This window comes from Panulirus ornatus, chromosome 56 (assembly GCF_036320965.1).
Source record: "Panulirus ornatus isolate Po-2019 chromosome 56, ASM3632096v1, whole genome shotgun sequence".
NCBI lineage: Eukaryota > Metazoa > Arthropoda > Malacostraca > Decapoda > Palinuridae > Panulirus > Panulirus ornatus.
In genome coordinates this window covers 12,028,157-12,046,358 of record NC_092279.1, presented here as the reverse complement: position 1 = coordinate 12,046,358, position 18,202 = coordinate 12,028,157, and the positions used below count along the sequence as shown (strand labels likewise).

Here is an 18,202-nt window from a genome sequence, read left to right as displayed (position 1 = left end):
ACGCAAACATTGAACTTACCGCTCTGAGCGCTGCAAGTCTGTCCTTGGTCATCTTGCTGAATGCGTGAGCCTCACTTACACAGCTTCAATAACTCAATCAGTGTTAAACACTAAGATACATATTCCACTCGTGGCATGAACAGTATCCAACTGAACACTGGTCAAAAATCGATACTCTCCCAAACACGAGTGACAGATCGGGTGCCAGTTTCTTTGCGCGCGCAGTGGCACCTGCCAGCACTCACCACTTCTATACACGAATCCGTTTTAAGTTAACCAATTCGAGGTATGTTACTTCTGATTTATTTAAGATAGATATCCTCCATTAAACTATACCTTAATAAAAAAGATCTATATTCAAGAGTACGTAAATCTTTATTCTAAAATAGTGCCTAGCATTTTTGGAAACAATATGACGTCATTGATGACAGCTGGCGGTTCATTTTATATGAAAACCTTATCATCTGCATGTGTATTATGTGACTTTACTGACGCATCATGCCAAAAATTTTGGATTGTTCTAGTATCATAGTTCAAGTAAATACAAACCGTCTTAACCATTTCACTCTCTTGGCTCAACTTTGTACTTCCCAGTGATTTGAGAATTAAAGATATCAGTCGAAAACCTGTGAAATTTTATCACACATCTCCTAATACCAAGCGTTTGGGGAGTTTCAGTAAAAATTCCTCCCGATTCATCCATTGATGGGGAGACTACACCCTGTACCATCACATCTACTGCAATCCACCCATGATATTTTAAGTAAATGACTGAAGTTAAGATTAGAAAATTGAACAGGACTTTCATAAGAAAAACTTGCAGGTTAGCATTACTGCTATTACCAATAGATATATTTGCAACAGCTGAAAAACGCTATTAATTAACACAATACACAAATAACAGTTTCTGAATAACAGTTAACTTGGCGAAGACTAATTCAACCTCCTTTCCCACAAATTTATGTATGCATTGGTAGTCTCCACTATTGATCTTGAACGTCTCTGGTACTAAAAATGGCACCTTAAAATAGTCCTACAATTAGTCCTGCTGCATATGTGTGTGTGTGTGTGTGTGTGTGTGTGTGTGTGTGTGTTCATATGAATATGTTTCTATCTATCAGATCTTCTAATATCTCTGAGTACCATTACCAATATTCTGGTTTAATTAAATTTTACTGATGAAATGTTATCCCCAGCAGCCGTACAGTACGAGATAAGTGACTGCTTATACCATAAGCCCACAATTTTTACGCATTTTACTAGTATTAATCGAAAGAATGATTAAGCAGCTCTTACACCCAAAGATTAATCGAAGGAATGATTAAGCAGTTCTTACACTCAATATGATGCAAGAGAGTATTGCACATCACATTGTCTAGCCCTGACATTTATTTATCACATTTTCTATACTTACACGATTTTCACTTATAAAATGGTTTAAAAGTGTTTAAAAGAACCTGAATACTGTCCTTAGATATTTCTTCAGGATTTTTCTATGAAATTAGATTGTATATCTAAGATTTGCAATCAGAATATACAAAAAATAATTAGCTATACATTGAGTTCAACTTCTTTTGTTTTAAAAATTCAATAGAAATAGACAAAATTACCAGCAAGACTCACAGATATACTAGTATGAGATATATCACCATTTACAGGGAAGATTCTCCTTAATAGCCCCAACAACAGTAGAAGGGTCACTATAATTAGACATAACTACCCCAGGTCCTATTACTAAGAGAGTCCTGCTGTTACCCAGGACCTCTTTCTAGATGCTCCTACAGTCCACGGTGCACTATTTCCAGTAACAGGAAAATGTAGACTTCATTGTTGTTTAATGAGATTGTTTAATGAGACTGTCCTGCCAATGATACAGCCTTGCCAAAGGTGAATTTTCACTCGTAGTGTAACCTGGAGCAGGCGGAGTCCAGGACGCCTTCGCAGGAGTTATCACATTGTTACATGTGTATGTCTGTGTTTCTGTCAGTGAATAGAGCTCCTCCTCGAAGTGATCTAAATTTTCTTCAAGAGCTCATGACTCAAGGATTTGAAGTATACTAAGTCTACCTCAGGGAGGCGGGGGGTTCCTCCTCTATTAGATAGCCTGCATGGATGGGGAACTAATCTCTGCACACATTCCCCAAAAATATCCATGACGTCCTACGTGATCCCAAAGCCTGCATGGACCTGACTTACTACATGAAAATCTGTAAAGAAGTCATTGATGATAGACTGATCGTTCTTTGCCGATGTGTGGTGCCTCACTCGCGTAGGTAGATAAAATGGTTCCCTGTTACCACTTCCCACCGGAAGTGAGAGTAGTGAGGACATCATTCTAGCTGGGAGACAGCTAGAATCAGGAACCTCTGATATACTTCTACATTTCATTTTCGTTGTTTAACAGACGATATAACTTTATTAAAATAGTCACATCACCTTTACCCGATTAGATGGTTTTAGTACATTTTAGACATTCTATGCACAGGATATTTTTTCATTAAGAGTAACGCATATAAGAGAATACTTGACACCATCCTCACAACAACCAGAGAACCTCACAATTGCTTCACCTCTAAAGCCCTTAAACTCTACAACGGAGTTTCCCAAGGAGCAGTTCTTCCTCCATACCCGTTCAGTCTCTTCCTAAATGATCTCCCATTACCTCCAACAAACCACATGAGTGTCCTCTCATATGCAGACGACCTCACTATCTCAAAATAACATTCTAACTCAACAGTAAACCAACAAACATACAGCACTGCATTACACAATTGGAATAATAGCTCACCAAGGACAGAATGTCTACACCGAAATGGGCCGACAAACACTAGACAACCGCCCTCCGAACTCGGCCTCAGATACTACAACACCAGACATACACATCTCTGAAACCACACCCCTCATACATACAACACACGCTCTCCCTGTCTACGGCCTGGACACCACCCATCCCTACAGCGCTACAAACACCATTTCATTACATCTCAGGACCCTCCATTACCCACCATGCAATTACCACGACGAAGACACCGAACAATTACTGCTCAGCTACCCTGAACTCTCCCCACACAGACGTACACACATCATCACTACACTGTATGACCTATGGCCCGTTCAGTGGACGTGGTCGGCATTCTGAGCGCTGTCGCAGCCCAAAAAAAAGATGGGACTCCTGAGGCAGGATGTACTATATATATATATATATATATATATATATATATATATATATATATATATATATATATATATATATATATATTTTTTTTTTTTATACTTTGTCGCTGCCTTCCGCGTTTGCGAGGTAGCGCAAGGAAACAGACGAAAGAAATGGCCCAACCCCCCCCCCCCATACACATGTATATACATACGTCCACACACGCAAATATACATACCTACACAGCTTTCCATGGTTTACCCCAGATGCTTCACATGCCTTGATTCAATCCACTGACAGCACGTCAACCCCGGTATACCACATCGCTCCAATTCACTCTATTCCTTGCCCTCCTTTCACCCTCCTGCATGTTCAGGCCCCGATCACACAAAATCTTTTTCACTCCATCTTTCCACCTCCAATTTGGTCTCCCTCTTCTCCTTGCTCCCTCCACCTCCGACACATATATCCTCTTGGTCAATCTTTCCTCACTCATCCTCTCCATGTGCCCAAACCACTTCAAAACACCCTCTTCTGCTCTCTCAACCACGCTCTTTTTATTTCCACACATCTCTCTTACCCTTACGTTACTCACTCGATCAAACCACCTCACACCACACATTGTCCTCAAACATCTCATTTCCAGCACATCCATCCTCCTGCGCACAACTCTATCCATAGCCCACGCCTCGCAACCATACAACATTGTTGGAACCACTATTCCTTCAAACATACCCATTTTTGCTTTCCGAGATAATGTTCTCGACTTCCACACATTCTTCAAGGCCCCCAGAATTTTCGCCCCCTCCCCCACCCTATGATCCACTTCCGCTTCCATGGTTCCATCCGCTGCCAGATCCACTCCCAGATATCTAAAACACTTCACTTCCTCCAGTTTTTCTCCATTCAAACTCACCTCCCAATTGACTTGACCCTCAACCCTACTGTACTGTACTGTATATATATATTCTTTCTTTTCCTAAAAGAATGAACAGAGAAGGGGCCCAAGTGAGGATATTCCCTCTAAGGCTCAGTCCTCTGTTCTTAACGCTTCCTCGCTAACGCGGGAAATGGCAAATATGTATAAAAAAAATACATATATATATATATATATATATATATATATATATATATATATATATATATATATATATATATATATGATACTGTATGTGTGAACTCTTTCTTCAGTAATGTAATACTACCACATTCAAATATAATCATAAATCATTTGCTGTATCATACCCTGAAAACTTATCGTTGAGCTGGTGAGTGTAATGGGCAAGTGAGAGCTATCATTCCTGAACTAATATCGTATCAAACCATTGTCTTCATCACCAAACTTTGTGTGGCCAGAATGTCCACGTCCACAACTATTCTTTAACATCCGTCAACCGTGTAAAAATAATTCCTTCCTTGGCAGGAGGCAGCTGGTGTTGCCACACGGCGCGCCGTTCCCACGTACACACACGGTATTTGAATTGTTGATCAGACTCAACGGAAACCTTACATCTGCAAGGTTCGGGGTTAACACTTGAGCGCCAATAACCCGCCTGATTCTATATTCTCACTCCTTAAGAGACGTAATTTGAAATTTGTTAGAACCACATTTCTGTGAGGGATTTATGAACTCGAGTAGAGAGGACGATAACTTCAAGTGAATAAGATGACTGATTTCTTTGATTAATCCCGTCAGACCCTAACATAACTCCACCACTGTCTCCTTGATCTTAATCATCTCTTGACTACGACATCCTGACATCTTCCCTGACCGTTTAACCTGCAAGTAATCCTTTACCACAACCCCTCGAGCTATAATAACCAGACCCCTTGATTAAAAGTAACCCTTGACTATAGTACCTCCTGGCGTAGGATAAGCAAACTCCTTGATTAAAACTAATCCATGACTGCAACATTTCGATGATGTAACTCTCGATCATTTCATGTTAGCCACCGATACAATGACTAGAATAACGGTATAAAGCTAAAGGGAAAGAGATGCAATACAAACGCGGACAAAAGTTTCCCCACCAGTTGAGTCATAAACCACTGGAATGAATTACCATCAGACGTCTGGGCGGAGACATTCAGTACATTTAAATCACGACTACACAAATACTTTATCAAGATACGTAAATAAGCCTGTATAACAATGGTAATATAAAATGCACCCCATAAGGTCCTTGCAATATATCAGAAAATGTTTTTTATTTATCTTTTCCTATAAAGCTGCCATTTCAGTACATTCTTATTGTATTACATGATGTTTATATAGCTATTTTCTTTGCCGGCTAATATGTTAAAGTAGCGGGTGGAATGAAGCCTTCCGCTCGACTATCCTATCTCCAAATCTGTATACTAGGAATATAAATGGTATTATCCTCCTCCAGGAGATAACCTCGCTATGGACTGATCATCAGGTCTTCTGTTGTCCGTCCTTCACAGACATGAGGAGGTTGACCAGACCTATCCATTAAAAGTAACCCTTAGATAGAACAATTTCACGAGTACCATGACTACTGATAATAAACCAGTAAACTCCCGGGTAGGATAATTGAACCTGCCCACTACTATAGTCTCTGCCATCACGCCCAGGGACGGACCTTTAACTCCGGGAGTTTATAGTCCAGAATTCCCGCTGACTCGCGCTGCCTGGACCCAAGTCTTTATGTGGGTCGTCAACGGAGGAGGATCCGTCCGTGGCGCCGGCCCTGTTGCCGTCTTCACAGGGTTGACGCAGCCAGCCGGCCGGGTCCAGCCTGGCTCACGGCAGCAGCATGTCTCGTCAGAGGGGCGGACCAGACAACATGTTTAACTTGCCACCGGAATTACTCACACATAGACACTGCAACACTGTGTACTTGATTGCTATAAAATTCAGTGAACTCACGAAATAATTCCCGCCTTACGTTATAAGGTATGTGTGGGTATTTCACCGATAACGTTGTTTAACCCAGATATTTAAGGTATCCTAACATTGCTTAATGTTAATATGTCATTGAAAATGAAACGTTATATAAGTCGATCCAGTGTGGCTCAGTTCCTGGATCTTCTGTGCACTCTTCTTTCCTCACTAGGCCACTACTGTAGAGGAAGGGTGTAAATGCACTATAAATTCGCCGGTTTTTGTGGCGTTAACTCAGTCTCGAGCAGTACGGTGAAGATCATTGCATTCAGAATACATACGATACCTTATCAGTATTACTAGATCATAAACTCGGCGTCCCGGTGATGTCTACGAGGTCCTCACCTCCCGACGCGTCGTGCGTGACTGTCTCACACCAGATCGTCACCTCTCCCTCAAGGTGGGTCTGTCTCACACCAGATCGTCACCTCTCCCTCAAGGTGGGTGTCTTATGCAGAACCTTCTGATCCTACGTTATTCCCACCAGCCAACCTGTGATGCTACTCTCGCTACCTTGTTATATGACGCGCAACCTACAAGTTCTGCTTCCGTTCTCCCTAGTCCGTTACACTTCCGTTCATTCCTGTATGAAATAAAAAAACGCTTCACCTATTGTAACGCCGTCCACCTCCGGAAGCACCTCAGCCCCAGTCCAATGTGTGTACTGCTTCTAGAGCGAAGGGTCAGCGACCTTTATTTTATTTCGGCCACATGCAGTCAGGAATTTCATACATGCGACCGGGAAAACGACGCATAAAATGCTTGGTGTGCGGCCGCCAAGCTTGAGACGACAACGTTTGATTTGATTCATTGCATTTTGGGCTGATAAGAATCAGAGATAAACAGAAGAGGAAAGGACCAGGGAGGAGGGCGAATGAATCTGAGAATCGCATTACGGTATTATGAAGAACGCGTCCTCATATTTACTACAGAGCATCCTGAATGCCACAAGGACAGTACACTGGCAACTTGATAAGAAATAGACATCATAACGGCAATACTGTTTCAATCTACTTAACCCTGGAATATAACTTGACGTCACGGCCGTTACGCTCATCTGACGTCACAATCGACACACCTGTCCCTCTCGTGGCCAGCGACTGGCAGACAAAAGATGAAAAGTTATCATTACCAAAGTTACAAAGCAACTCCTCCCTTATCATCATCAAAGGACAAAGACTCGGGAGTGTCAACTCGTACAATCTTATCAGTACAAGTGATTCTTAACTTGTGCCTGCGGTGCTCGCTTGTTTGTGGTGGAGGTGGAGGAGGAGGACGAGGAGGAGGATGGTGGGGTGAGAGTGGTGGAGATGAGGAAAGGGTAATGAGAGTGGTGGAGGTGAGGGAGGGGATGATAACGGTGGTGTTGGTGCAGGTGCTGGTCTTAGTATTCTCTTCTGCAACACATGTACCTCCCACTCTCCATGTCTGAAATCTAACAATCTGCGCTCTCTAAATACGTTTCCCTCACACGAGTGTTGGTAAGAATGTTTCCGCATTATACCCGAGCCTTGGATGTGTTGTGGATAGCCTTGATGACCAGTAATCCGCTGGCCCGAGTTCGATCCCCGGTGCGGTCAGATGGTGTAAGGCTCACCCAGTTAGCTGTTCATTGTTCCTCTGGTTGGGATACGAGTACCAACTTCGGCTGTGGGGGTAAAGCAACCCAGCTATGACAGTCGTAGCCAACCACCAGCTTGCAAGTTAGCTCGAGTTAACCCAGGAGTGCCCATACCCGAGGACATGGCCCCCACTGATGATGCTATCAAGGGCTGGCACCTCTTTACTACGGTATACTACAGACATCACAAGCCCTTGAGACTGTCTGTCTTGATGGCCTGAACACGGAACGGACCTTAAGATTCCCGTCTTCATATCAGATATAAAAAAAAAAAGGTTTAATTTGGGCAGACTCAAGACTCGGCCTTGAGGGGTATCTGGAGATGGGGCGCAGGAACGTGAGTTAAGGCCAAGCCTCCAGGATCATTGCCAAGATAAGGAGGAAGGGAGACGGCCAGCTGAGATAATATCATGTTAAGGTATCATAATGGTACGAGAGCTGGTAGACAGAAAGATAAGGAAACGATGTTCACCACAGCACTACGGGAAGGCACGGAGGAAGGTGACAACAGAATGAGGTCCACGACGACATGCGACATGCGGAATAAAATGATACTCATATTAGCATCATAAAGGTTTGGACGAGATATATTGGAAATTACTATCGTAATTATCATTGAGATATGAGGATGAATGTGGGTAGATGATAGAAGAGGGAAGTGGTCACCACAGTACAGACCAGAGGACTGGGACAGCGCGGGCGTGTGGAAGGGACGGGTGACGGAGAGAGAGTGGGTGAGTGAGCTGGAAGAAAGAAATAGAAGGGGAAGGACGAGAGTGAAAGGGAAAAAGAGAGAGAGTGAGGGAGTGGTTGGGCGAGAGGGGGTTTTCATGCCTGACCGAGCGCATGAGACGGGGATGTGTGGAGACCGTGCATGACTCACTCTGCTGGCTACTGGCAGACGGATGACTCCATCCTGATGGGGGAGAAGGAAATACGGAAGGACAAGTTAATGTACCGCTACCCGGGGATGGAGAGGCTGGCGACCGCCCTTGCTGTGGGATATACAGGATGGGATACTGAGAGAAGGAAGGAAGGAAGGAAGGAAGTTAGGAAGGAAGGAAGTTAGGAAGGAAGGAAGGAAGGAAGGAAGTTAGGAAGGAAGGAAGGAAGGAAGGAAGGAAGGAAAGGAGGAAGGAAGAGTGGGGCGAGAAGATAAGAAAAGTTTGACTTGAGTCTGGTGATGGCAGCGCTCCAAGATGAAGCACCGGGAGGAAGCCATGGCCACGATGTGTGTCTGTGTCGAGGGAGGGGGAAGGGAGAGAGTAACATTATCATGTCTGCATTATATTAAAGAGGAGAACTAAGGGGAAAGAAAAGAGGACGTGTGAGGGGGGGTGGGGTGAGGGGAGAACGGATTAGAAAACTTTCGCCGCAGTCTAATTATGGCAAGATTCCAAGCCTGGACTCCACAGCTGAGGACGCGAGAGAGAGAGAGAGAGAGAGAGAGAGAGAGAGAGAGAGAGAGAGAGAGAGAGAGAGAGAGAGAGAGAGAGAGAGAGAGAGAGAGAGAGAGAGAGAGAGAGAGAGAGAGAGAGTACGGGACGAGTAGTCTAACCGTTCCCAAACATTTTTACCAGTACATTTTTTTTTTTTTTTTTTTTTCTCAAAGCAGGAACAGAGAAGGGGGCCAGATGAGGATATTCCCTCAAAGGCCCAGTCCTCTGTTCTTAACGCTACCTCGCTAACGCGGGAAATGGCGAATAGTATGAAAGAAAGAAAAGAAGTTTATCATACCCAGGCCAGAGATGGTATCATACCCAGGCCAGAGATGGTATCATACCCAGGCCAGAGATGCTACCATACCCAGGCCAGAGATGCTACCATACCCAGGACAGAGATGGTATCATACCCAGGCCAGAGATGCTACCATACCCAGGCCAGAGAAGGTATCATACCCAGGCCAGAGATGCTACCATACCCAGGCCAGAGAAGGTATCATACCCAGACCAGAGATGCTACCATACCCAGGCCAGAGATGGTATCATACCCAGGCCAGAGATGCTACCATACCCAGGCCAGAGAAGGTATCATACCCAGGCCAGAGATGCTACCATACCCAGGCCAGAGAAGGTATCATACCCAGGCCAGAGATGCTACCATACCCAGGCCAGAGATGGTATCATACCCAGGCCAGAGATGCTACCATACCCAGGCCAGAGATGGTATCATACCCAGGCCAGAGATGCTACCATACCCAGGCCAGAGATGGTATCATACCCAGACCAGAGATGCTACCATACCGAGGCAAGAGATGGTATCATACCCAGACCAGAGATGCTACCATACCCAGGCCAGAGATGGTATCATACCCAGGCCAGAGATGCTACCATACCCAGGCCAGAGAAGGTATCATACCCAGGCCAGAGATGCTACCATACCCAGGCCAGAGAAGGTATCATACCCAGACCAGAGATGCTACCATACCCAGGCCAGAGATGGTATCATACCCAGGCCAGAGATGCTACCATACCCAGGCCAGAGAAGGTATCATACCCAGGCCAGAGATGCTACCATACCCAGGCCAGAGAAGGTATCATACCCAGGCCAGAGATGCTACCATACCCAGGCCAGAGATGGTATCATACCCAGGCCAGAGATGCTACCATACCCAGGCCAGAGATGGTATCATACCCAGGCCAGAGATGCTACCATACCCAGGCCAGAGATGGTATCATACCCAGACCAGAGATGCTACCATACCGAGGCAAGAGATGGTATCATACCCAGACCAGAGATGCTACCATACCCAGGCCAGAGATGGTATCATACCCAGGCCAGAGATGCTACCATACCGAGGCAAGAGATGGTATCATACCCAGGCCAGAGATGGTAATATGCGGAGCCGATGATAATATCATACGCAGGCCAGTGACCATGGGAATCATATTTTCGTTTCGTTATAAACACGTGAGGACGGGCAGTGTGGCGCCACCATAAAGAATGGGTCGATAACGTGGATAGTTTCGTCAAGCGTAATAAAAAAATACAATATCTATGAAAACCGCTGACGGAGGTAAGGCTGGGGAAGCAATCGCACTCAAGACATATGAATGCATTACACGGCGACAGCTGCAAGGCCTGGATACGGGTACGCGTGTCATTGGACCTGGTAAATATCTAACCTAACCCACTTATATCTTGTGACACGGAGCTAACATTTGGAATGTTCGTTTCACACAAGTCAAAAAAAAAATTGATGATAAAACACCTGACGTTAACACACACTCAGACGCAGCATGACTTGAACTAAACCATTGTGTAGTACTGATTCTTGAACCATAACACCTGGACACACGTACCAGGTCATGATTCACCTGCATCTTCAAACCTAAGGTGAAGGTCAAGCGCTCGAGTAAAACCTCACGAACCTTCATGAAAGTAAAACTGAATTCAGCTTAACTGACGAGCGGTGATGACTGTTACTAGCAAGAATCTGTACCGGCAGACAGATGAATCCTGCGGCTCTACCTTCCTTGAAGCAACACTGTTTACCTTGAGGATCATGCCTGTTACAATCTTAAACCTGTCACGCAAACGCTTGTCGAAGGACACAGGCGCTAAATATTTCTAGACAGACATACTATCGGCATGACGGATACATCTTGCTAACTAAATTCACAGCACCAGACCAGTGGGTACGAACGAAGGTGTAACTATTTGGGTCGGGATGACACAAAGGCAACACCTCTGTTGACATAGTCGACATTCAATGAGGAAGACGCGATGTGTTACATAGAAATCTGTGTGACACAGTCGACATTCAATGAGGAAGACGCGATGTGTTACGTAGAAATCTGTGTGGAATAAGAGTGATCATACATGATCTACCGTGGTGAGAATCGCAGCCAGAATCATGTGTTCACTAAAACCGGTTTGAGGAATGAGAGACATGGCTCTGTTATGAACCCTATTTCTTATATAGAATAAGAGATTACCATAATAAGGATAACAATAAGTATGTCATTTTCTTAATGTATTAACACAGCAAGTCTCTCGCTCACATTGTTCTCAGTACGTGTTTTAAACGCACAAAAAAAAATCTTGTTTGATTGTTATCTGACGTCATATCGCGGGGAAAACTGTGGACTGAGGATGGTGCACACAGTCACATTCACAATATCTGTATAAGAGAAATGGTTCCCCTGCAGTACAACCATAGAGAATTTATAGTCAAACTGAAGTGTTTCACCAACGGAGCCACTTCTCCCCTCCCTCCTTCCCCCATATGATTTGGTCATCGAGTGAAAAACCTTTCATAAATTCTCCAAAATAGTTTTTTCTTGCCAATTTGCAAATTTCTGCACTTGGGTATTATATCGTCCCCTCTCGCCGCCACTACCCAGATGACCTCCATAATCTCTCTGACAGAGACCCGACGTTAATCCCGAGACACAAAGCCCACGCGGTCGTGATGAAATAATACTGCCAAGGCCTGAGCGACACCTGACCCGCTGTCGCTTTGACGTGAACGACGTGCGACCCTGTCTGACCTCTCCTTAATCCCGTAGGGATCAACGTCAGATGAGCCTGGAGGCCATGTTCACACATGGCTGGTTCATAGATGCCCGCGCATCAGCAGAGTTGTCAGTCAGCCAAGCGGCTCCTGGCTCAGAAACATCTTTTTCCCGCCTGAAAACGTCAACTGTGAGACTTCTGGCTCATCAGTTTCAGGAAGACGTTCTGTGACACCACATTTACCACGGTCTCATCCTGCGGGACATCGCGAGCGCCCGCCTTTTACAACGGTTCCTACAGGAACTCAACCACGCCTCTACCCTTACAGCACAGAACACAAACCCAGCAACCGCCTAACACATTACGGGACCTCGGCAAGGCGCCTCTCTCCTGCCGCACAGGTAGCAAAGCTACAGGACCTCTGCTGCACAACCTCGGGACCTTGACACGCCAACTCTCCCGTGGCTGCACTCAGGCAACAACTGCTCATCTCTCTTACGGAACTCCCGAGCTACACTCCTGCCCACCATCACTCACCTCAACCCACCCCACCTTGCCTAATCCTGCACCACCACACAGCAGTTCGTCCTGACCTACATCACTTTATTTACCCAGTAAGGCATTGTTGTTCCTTACGTTTCTGTAGCTCTAGTTCTCAGTCCAGTCACTACTACTTAGACACACGTGTACACTCGCTAAATGGCATGTCTAACGTTTAAGAATTTTGGCCTAATGATTATAGCAGTCGATACTCAACAAATCCAATATGGAATATGCACGCATGTCCACCAGTAGTTCGTATTATTATCCTAACTCGTGAAATTCCACCACAAAACACAGGTTTAATTCAGCTGGAGTGAATGTTTCGGATTTTGGCCCACTGAACACAACAGGTGGGTCGTCACTCCTGACAGCCAACAGAGAGAGAGAGAGAGAGAGAGAGAGAGAGAGAGAGAGAGAGAGAGAGAGAGAGAGAGAGAGAGAGAGAGAGAGAGAGAGAGAGAGAGAGAGAGAGAGAGAGAGAGAGAAAGGAGAGAGAGAAAGGAGAGAAAGGAGAGAGAGAGAGAGAGAGAGAGAGAGAGAGAGAGAGAGAGAGAGAGAGAGAGAGAGAGAGAGAGAGAGAGAGAGAGAGAGAGAGAGAGAGAGAGAGAGAGAGAGAGAGAGAGAGAGAGAGAGAGAGAGAGAGAGAGAGAGAGAGAGAGAGAGAGAGAGAGAGAGAGAGAGAGAGAGACAAACAGACAGAGACAGAGAATAGATAGAATGCTATGTAGAATACATCACTTGTACGTGATGAATCCTGGATGAATTACCTGTTATACATCAGTAGCCATGTACCCATATTCATCAAAGTAATGTTGCACAGCACAATGAAAGAAATGTATACAGGAGAGGGAGGGCTCAGGGAAATCAGTCAGGTCACAGACTCTACACACGCAATGATCATCTCATCTACACTGTAACGTACGTATCTCTCGTGGGAAACACGACTACTATACGCATGAAGGATCTGTAGAAACAGACTTGAGAAATCGTGATGCTTTCCATACCGTGGATCGATCCCCACCACCTTGGCCAAAGCCCTGAATCTGCTGATAATAAAGGAGATGTACGAAGTTGCCTAGTCAAGGACTCGATAAAAGGAGGCAGAGGGGAGGCTGCCGAGATAGGAAGGTGTTGGTGACGGTTGCAGTGATGGTGGAGGAAAGGGTGGATTATGACAGATTTGTTGGAGGGGGGAAGGGATGAACAATGACCGAATTGGTGGGGGAAAGGAGGAACAATGGAGGGTTGGGGAGGGAGGGGGAGAGGAAATGAACATCATCGGGGTTGAGAGGGAAGGAGGATGAACATTAGTTGGGGAGGTAATGATACAAGTAATGATAAGAGTTCATTGATTCATAGCGCGAATAACCTGCCACTTCATGCCACACCGTAGACCTGAGCATTACACAAAGACAAACAATAAAGGAAAAAAGGTACAGAAATTAATCAATCTATTACTTATCACTGAGAACAATGGCTCGGACTTAAAGTTGGAGGGGGAAGGAGGAAGAATGGCTTGAGAATGTCAAGTAGTTGAAGTCTGGGGTTAGGGAGAGGACAAGAGCGAAAGAAGGGGCGGCGTTCCTAATGAAGGGTGGGCTGCACGGCTGCGTGAAGGTGTAAGGAAGTTCACTAACATCGTGGACGACAGGTGAGTATTGATGGTTGGTGCTCCTGCATCTTAAGGTAAGTGAAGGGCGTCACCGGACTCCGTCTGCTAATGGCTACACCCCGAGCGGAAAGTCACCTACGGCGAAGCTGTGTATCATCGTCGGTTGATGAAGGAGGAGTACAGCCACGACGAGGAAGGAGTCAGTGTTTGGTACGATAAGGAGCATATGGAAGGAGGAGGTCTGTGTCTGGAAGGCGATGTTGGGTATGTCTGAGGGGACAATATAGGTCCCGACAGCGTTCTGTGGATGTCAGCCTTTGAACACAAAATGCAGAGGAAATGAGGAGGATGGAAATGTTGAAATGAAGTCACTGGAAATGAAGTCACCTGAGGATGGTATATGGCGTGAGGATGACTGAGCTGGTGACGGTGTCTGAGAGCACAGACAGAGTGGTGAAATGATTCAGCCGTATGGACAGGATTAATGTAGAAAGACGGATTACGAGGATACATGTGTTAGGATAGGATGGGGAAGCAGCGCATCTTTGAAGCTTTAGGAGTCCTTTCATGGAAAAGGCTGCTAGGGTTGTATAATAATAATAATAATAATAATAATAATAATAATAATAATAATAATAATAATAATAATAATGATAATAATAATGATAATGAAAATAATAATAATAATGATAACGTGAAAATTTCGAGGCTATTTAGAAGATCTGTTGTAACTGTGACTCAGTTGTGACGCGATCAAGCAATTCCTGAATGAGAGGCCGGATGATCTTACTGTGGCTTGTGTGATTAAAGATGCATCCATTAACCTCGTCACCGTGGCTGATACAAACAGATGTTTCTGGGTAATCTATATAGAAGATACAAACCATCAAGGGGAAACTGGTGGTTAGCTACCAAGAGATCAAGAAGCCAAGAAGCCATTTCCCCTGCAGCCATGGCAGACCGCTCCTGGGCCACACCACCTCACGAGCAATACAATTATGTTCTGACCTTTCCATGAGTTACATAGAAGGAAACAGCGAAGGCAGGGACGTGGCTGTGTATATCTGCCCTGACTTACGAGACAGACTAACATAACGAACAATAAATGTAAGGAATTTATCACTTCTGTCAGGAAAGGAAAAACAAAAACCTGCAAAGCTAACTTAACCAGTTTGCTTCTTTTAAAGACAAACGACATTCATTTCCCTGGGCAGGTGTATGTGAGGAGACAGGGAGCTGGGGAGTGAGGCGGCGGCCACACAGACAACAAATCTGGGTTGCACAGGAGCCGGACAGCCACTTGCATCAAGAGCACCGAGCACCTCTACCCATCCAGAAGAGCCCCCCCTCCCTAAGAAGGGATATGAGTGTGTTGGGAGGTGGAGGTGCTCCGCCAGGGTCTGTCCACCTCTGCCTCGACAAACCTGCAGCTCCACCTACCGCCCTGCTGACCAGCAACATCGACCCGAATTTATAAAGAGCTCGTCAGGTCACAAACCCTGGCATCTACTGCCCCTCTGTGTTTCTTTCTTTCCACTGAATTCTCCAAGAGGACCTTGCCTGAGTCTCCATCACCTACAACTCATCCCTCCCTCAGCCAAAATAGATGACATTCGTCGCTTTTATCTCCATCCACTTGAACCTGGATGAGTAAACATGCCTGAATTACCGCAAATGTACAATGCGAGAGTTAAATTTTGATTTTCTTGATAACGTTGACCAACTAACTGAAGACTCGAGTACCTGATGTGGTACCCGGTCTCGAGCCAGCGCAGCACAAAGCTGAGCACAGGATACATCGTCTCCCCTTAATTGGGGCCACTGGCTCGTGCAGTGTCTTCCACACATCCTCTCTAGATAACCTGGACAAGCCATCTGTCTCTGTGAGAATGAGAGTGTGCATGACGATATTACACAGGCAGGGTATGATGAGACGGGAGGTGGTAGGGGGTGATAGGAATATAGGAGAGATAGAGATAGATAGATAGATAGAAAGAGAGAGAGAGAGAGAGAGAGAGAGAGAGAGAGAGAGAGAGAGAGAGAGAGAGAGAGAGAGAGAGAGAGAGAGAGAGACTGGTGTTCAGCACCATCTCCTGAGCGTCAGTCACCCTCGCCATCTAGTTCACCCGTCCATCCAGCACTTTTTTTTTTTTTTTTTCGGTCGCCCGCCTCCCTCCTCCTTAATAACAGACATCATCAAGTGTCAACTTGAGGAAAAAAAATCGCCATTAAAGTGGCGGTGTCGAGGCTCCCCACTGACCACCAACCTGCCTCACCGCTGTCAACCACACCAGTTACAGTTCCTGTCTGACATTATTAGGACAGAACTATTGAAATACTTGACTGACTACTGTTTAGTACAAAACCACCAATACACAGACCAATATATATATATATATATATATATATATATATATATATATATATATATATATATATATATATATATATATATATATATATTCCTATATCTCTTCATTCATGATTACCTAAGGACCCCACTCTAACATTGCGTCCTTATGTTACCCATGATCTACTTTCCAGAGGTTCCTCCTGCCTGACGCTGCGCTACTTCCAGCAGCAGGAAAACGACGGAATCCTCTGGAATTAAAAGGTCTTTGGCGACACTGTACTCCCAGTAGAGCAGACTCGCCAAAGATCATGTTCAGTCCCATCAATCATCCTATCAACAAACATTCAATCCTTCAAATTCTCACTCCGTCTCGTCCTTCACCACATCACTTATTTACGGTAACCGCTTCTCCACTTGCCCCTATCACCGATATTTGTTCTCTTGCTTCTCACACACGATTAACCTCCTTCCAAATCATCTTCCCAACCTCCCCGATGTATAAGTTATTCCTGTTCATCGCAGTTCTCGACAAAATTCTTCCACTCGGAAGGGTTGAGGTGTTCGCTGTAAATAATGAAATAGCGTTTGATGCTCTTCCGCTATATAGTGAATGAACCAGACGCCAGCTCAAGGCCCGGACAAATCTTCCAGTGGAGGCGTTTATATAAGATCAAATGACGATGCACATGACATGATACAAGTGTGAGAGCCCGTCTAAATTCTGTGGTGTCATTTTGCTTCTCTAATGTTTCCATGATGTGATGATACACGACTCGGCGAATAAGAATGAGTGAAAGGGGGCTGCATACACATGACGTAACACAAAAGAACTTGGTATCAGTTGTATACATACATCAGTCTGACAAGATGCACACTAGCAAAGTGGCACGGGTACAAAACATCATCAGGTTATTTCACAATAGTTCCTGAAAACAAAGGACAACGGGAAATCATCTACTGTACACATTGCTCACAGTTTACTCACCTACGAATACATCTTTGTATACTTCTTTATTTGCTGTTGTTTCTTTTGCCCAAAAAAGTCTTGAATAAGGAAGGTTATTTTCCGTGCCATGTCGGTCACCATAAAAACAATTAACATAATAAGTATCTACCAAATATTTAACACAGTTGATCATAAACATAGGTCCGTGCTCTTAGAATCATAATCTCTTAGAGAAAATAGTATTTGTATGGGTAACTCATCTACTTTGAACATTATACTCGTATAGGATGGAACACTTCAATTAATCATTATTTTAGTCCATTCGAGCAAAAGTTCACATTCCCTTGAATATATATTTTAAGTATAGATCTTTCTTATATCGACTTACCGTAGGAAAGGTAAATTTACCTGGAAATATGAATATCTAAAAGCGTTTTGTAAGGAGAAATGAATCGCTCGATACGATTTTCATCAAAGCACCTTCACAACAAAAACGTACGTCCTTAGGGGTGGGTAAGGTTACGCAGTTCATATGTTTTAGGACGTCTTTTTATCCACTGTCTTACCGTAGGTCTAAAACTTAAAATCTAAAACTTGTTCGCGGAAGTGT

The 18,202-nt window shown here is 44.6% G+C and overlaps 1 protein-coding gene across 9 annotated transcripts in view; it reads right to left on the bottom strand.

The window, feature by feature from the left end:
• The window catches only part of Syx1A (Syntaxin 1A), a 339,980-nt gene extending 339,764 nt beyond the window's left edge, over positions 1–216 (bottom strand). For all 9 annotated transcript variants that reach the window (XR_011716756.1, XM_071693838.1, XM_071693836.1 and 6 more), the window contains exon 1: positions 20–216. Coding sequence is in view for 8 of the 9 variants with exons in the window: in XM_071693838.1 (XP_071549939.1) it covers positions 20–52 (33 nt within the window). In the remaining variant the exon portion in view is untranslated. The remainder of the gene's footprint in view (positions 1–19) is intronic.
• Positions 217–18,202: the final 17,986 nt, after the last annotated feature.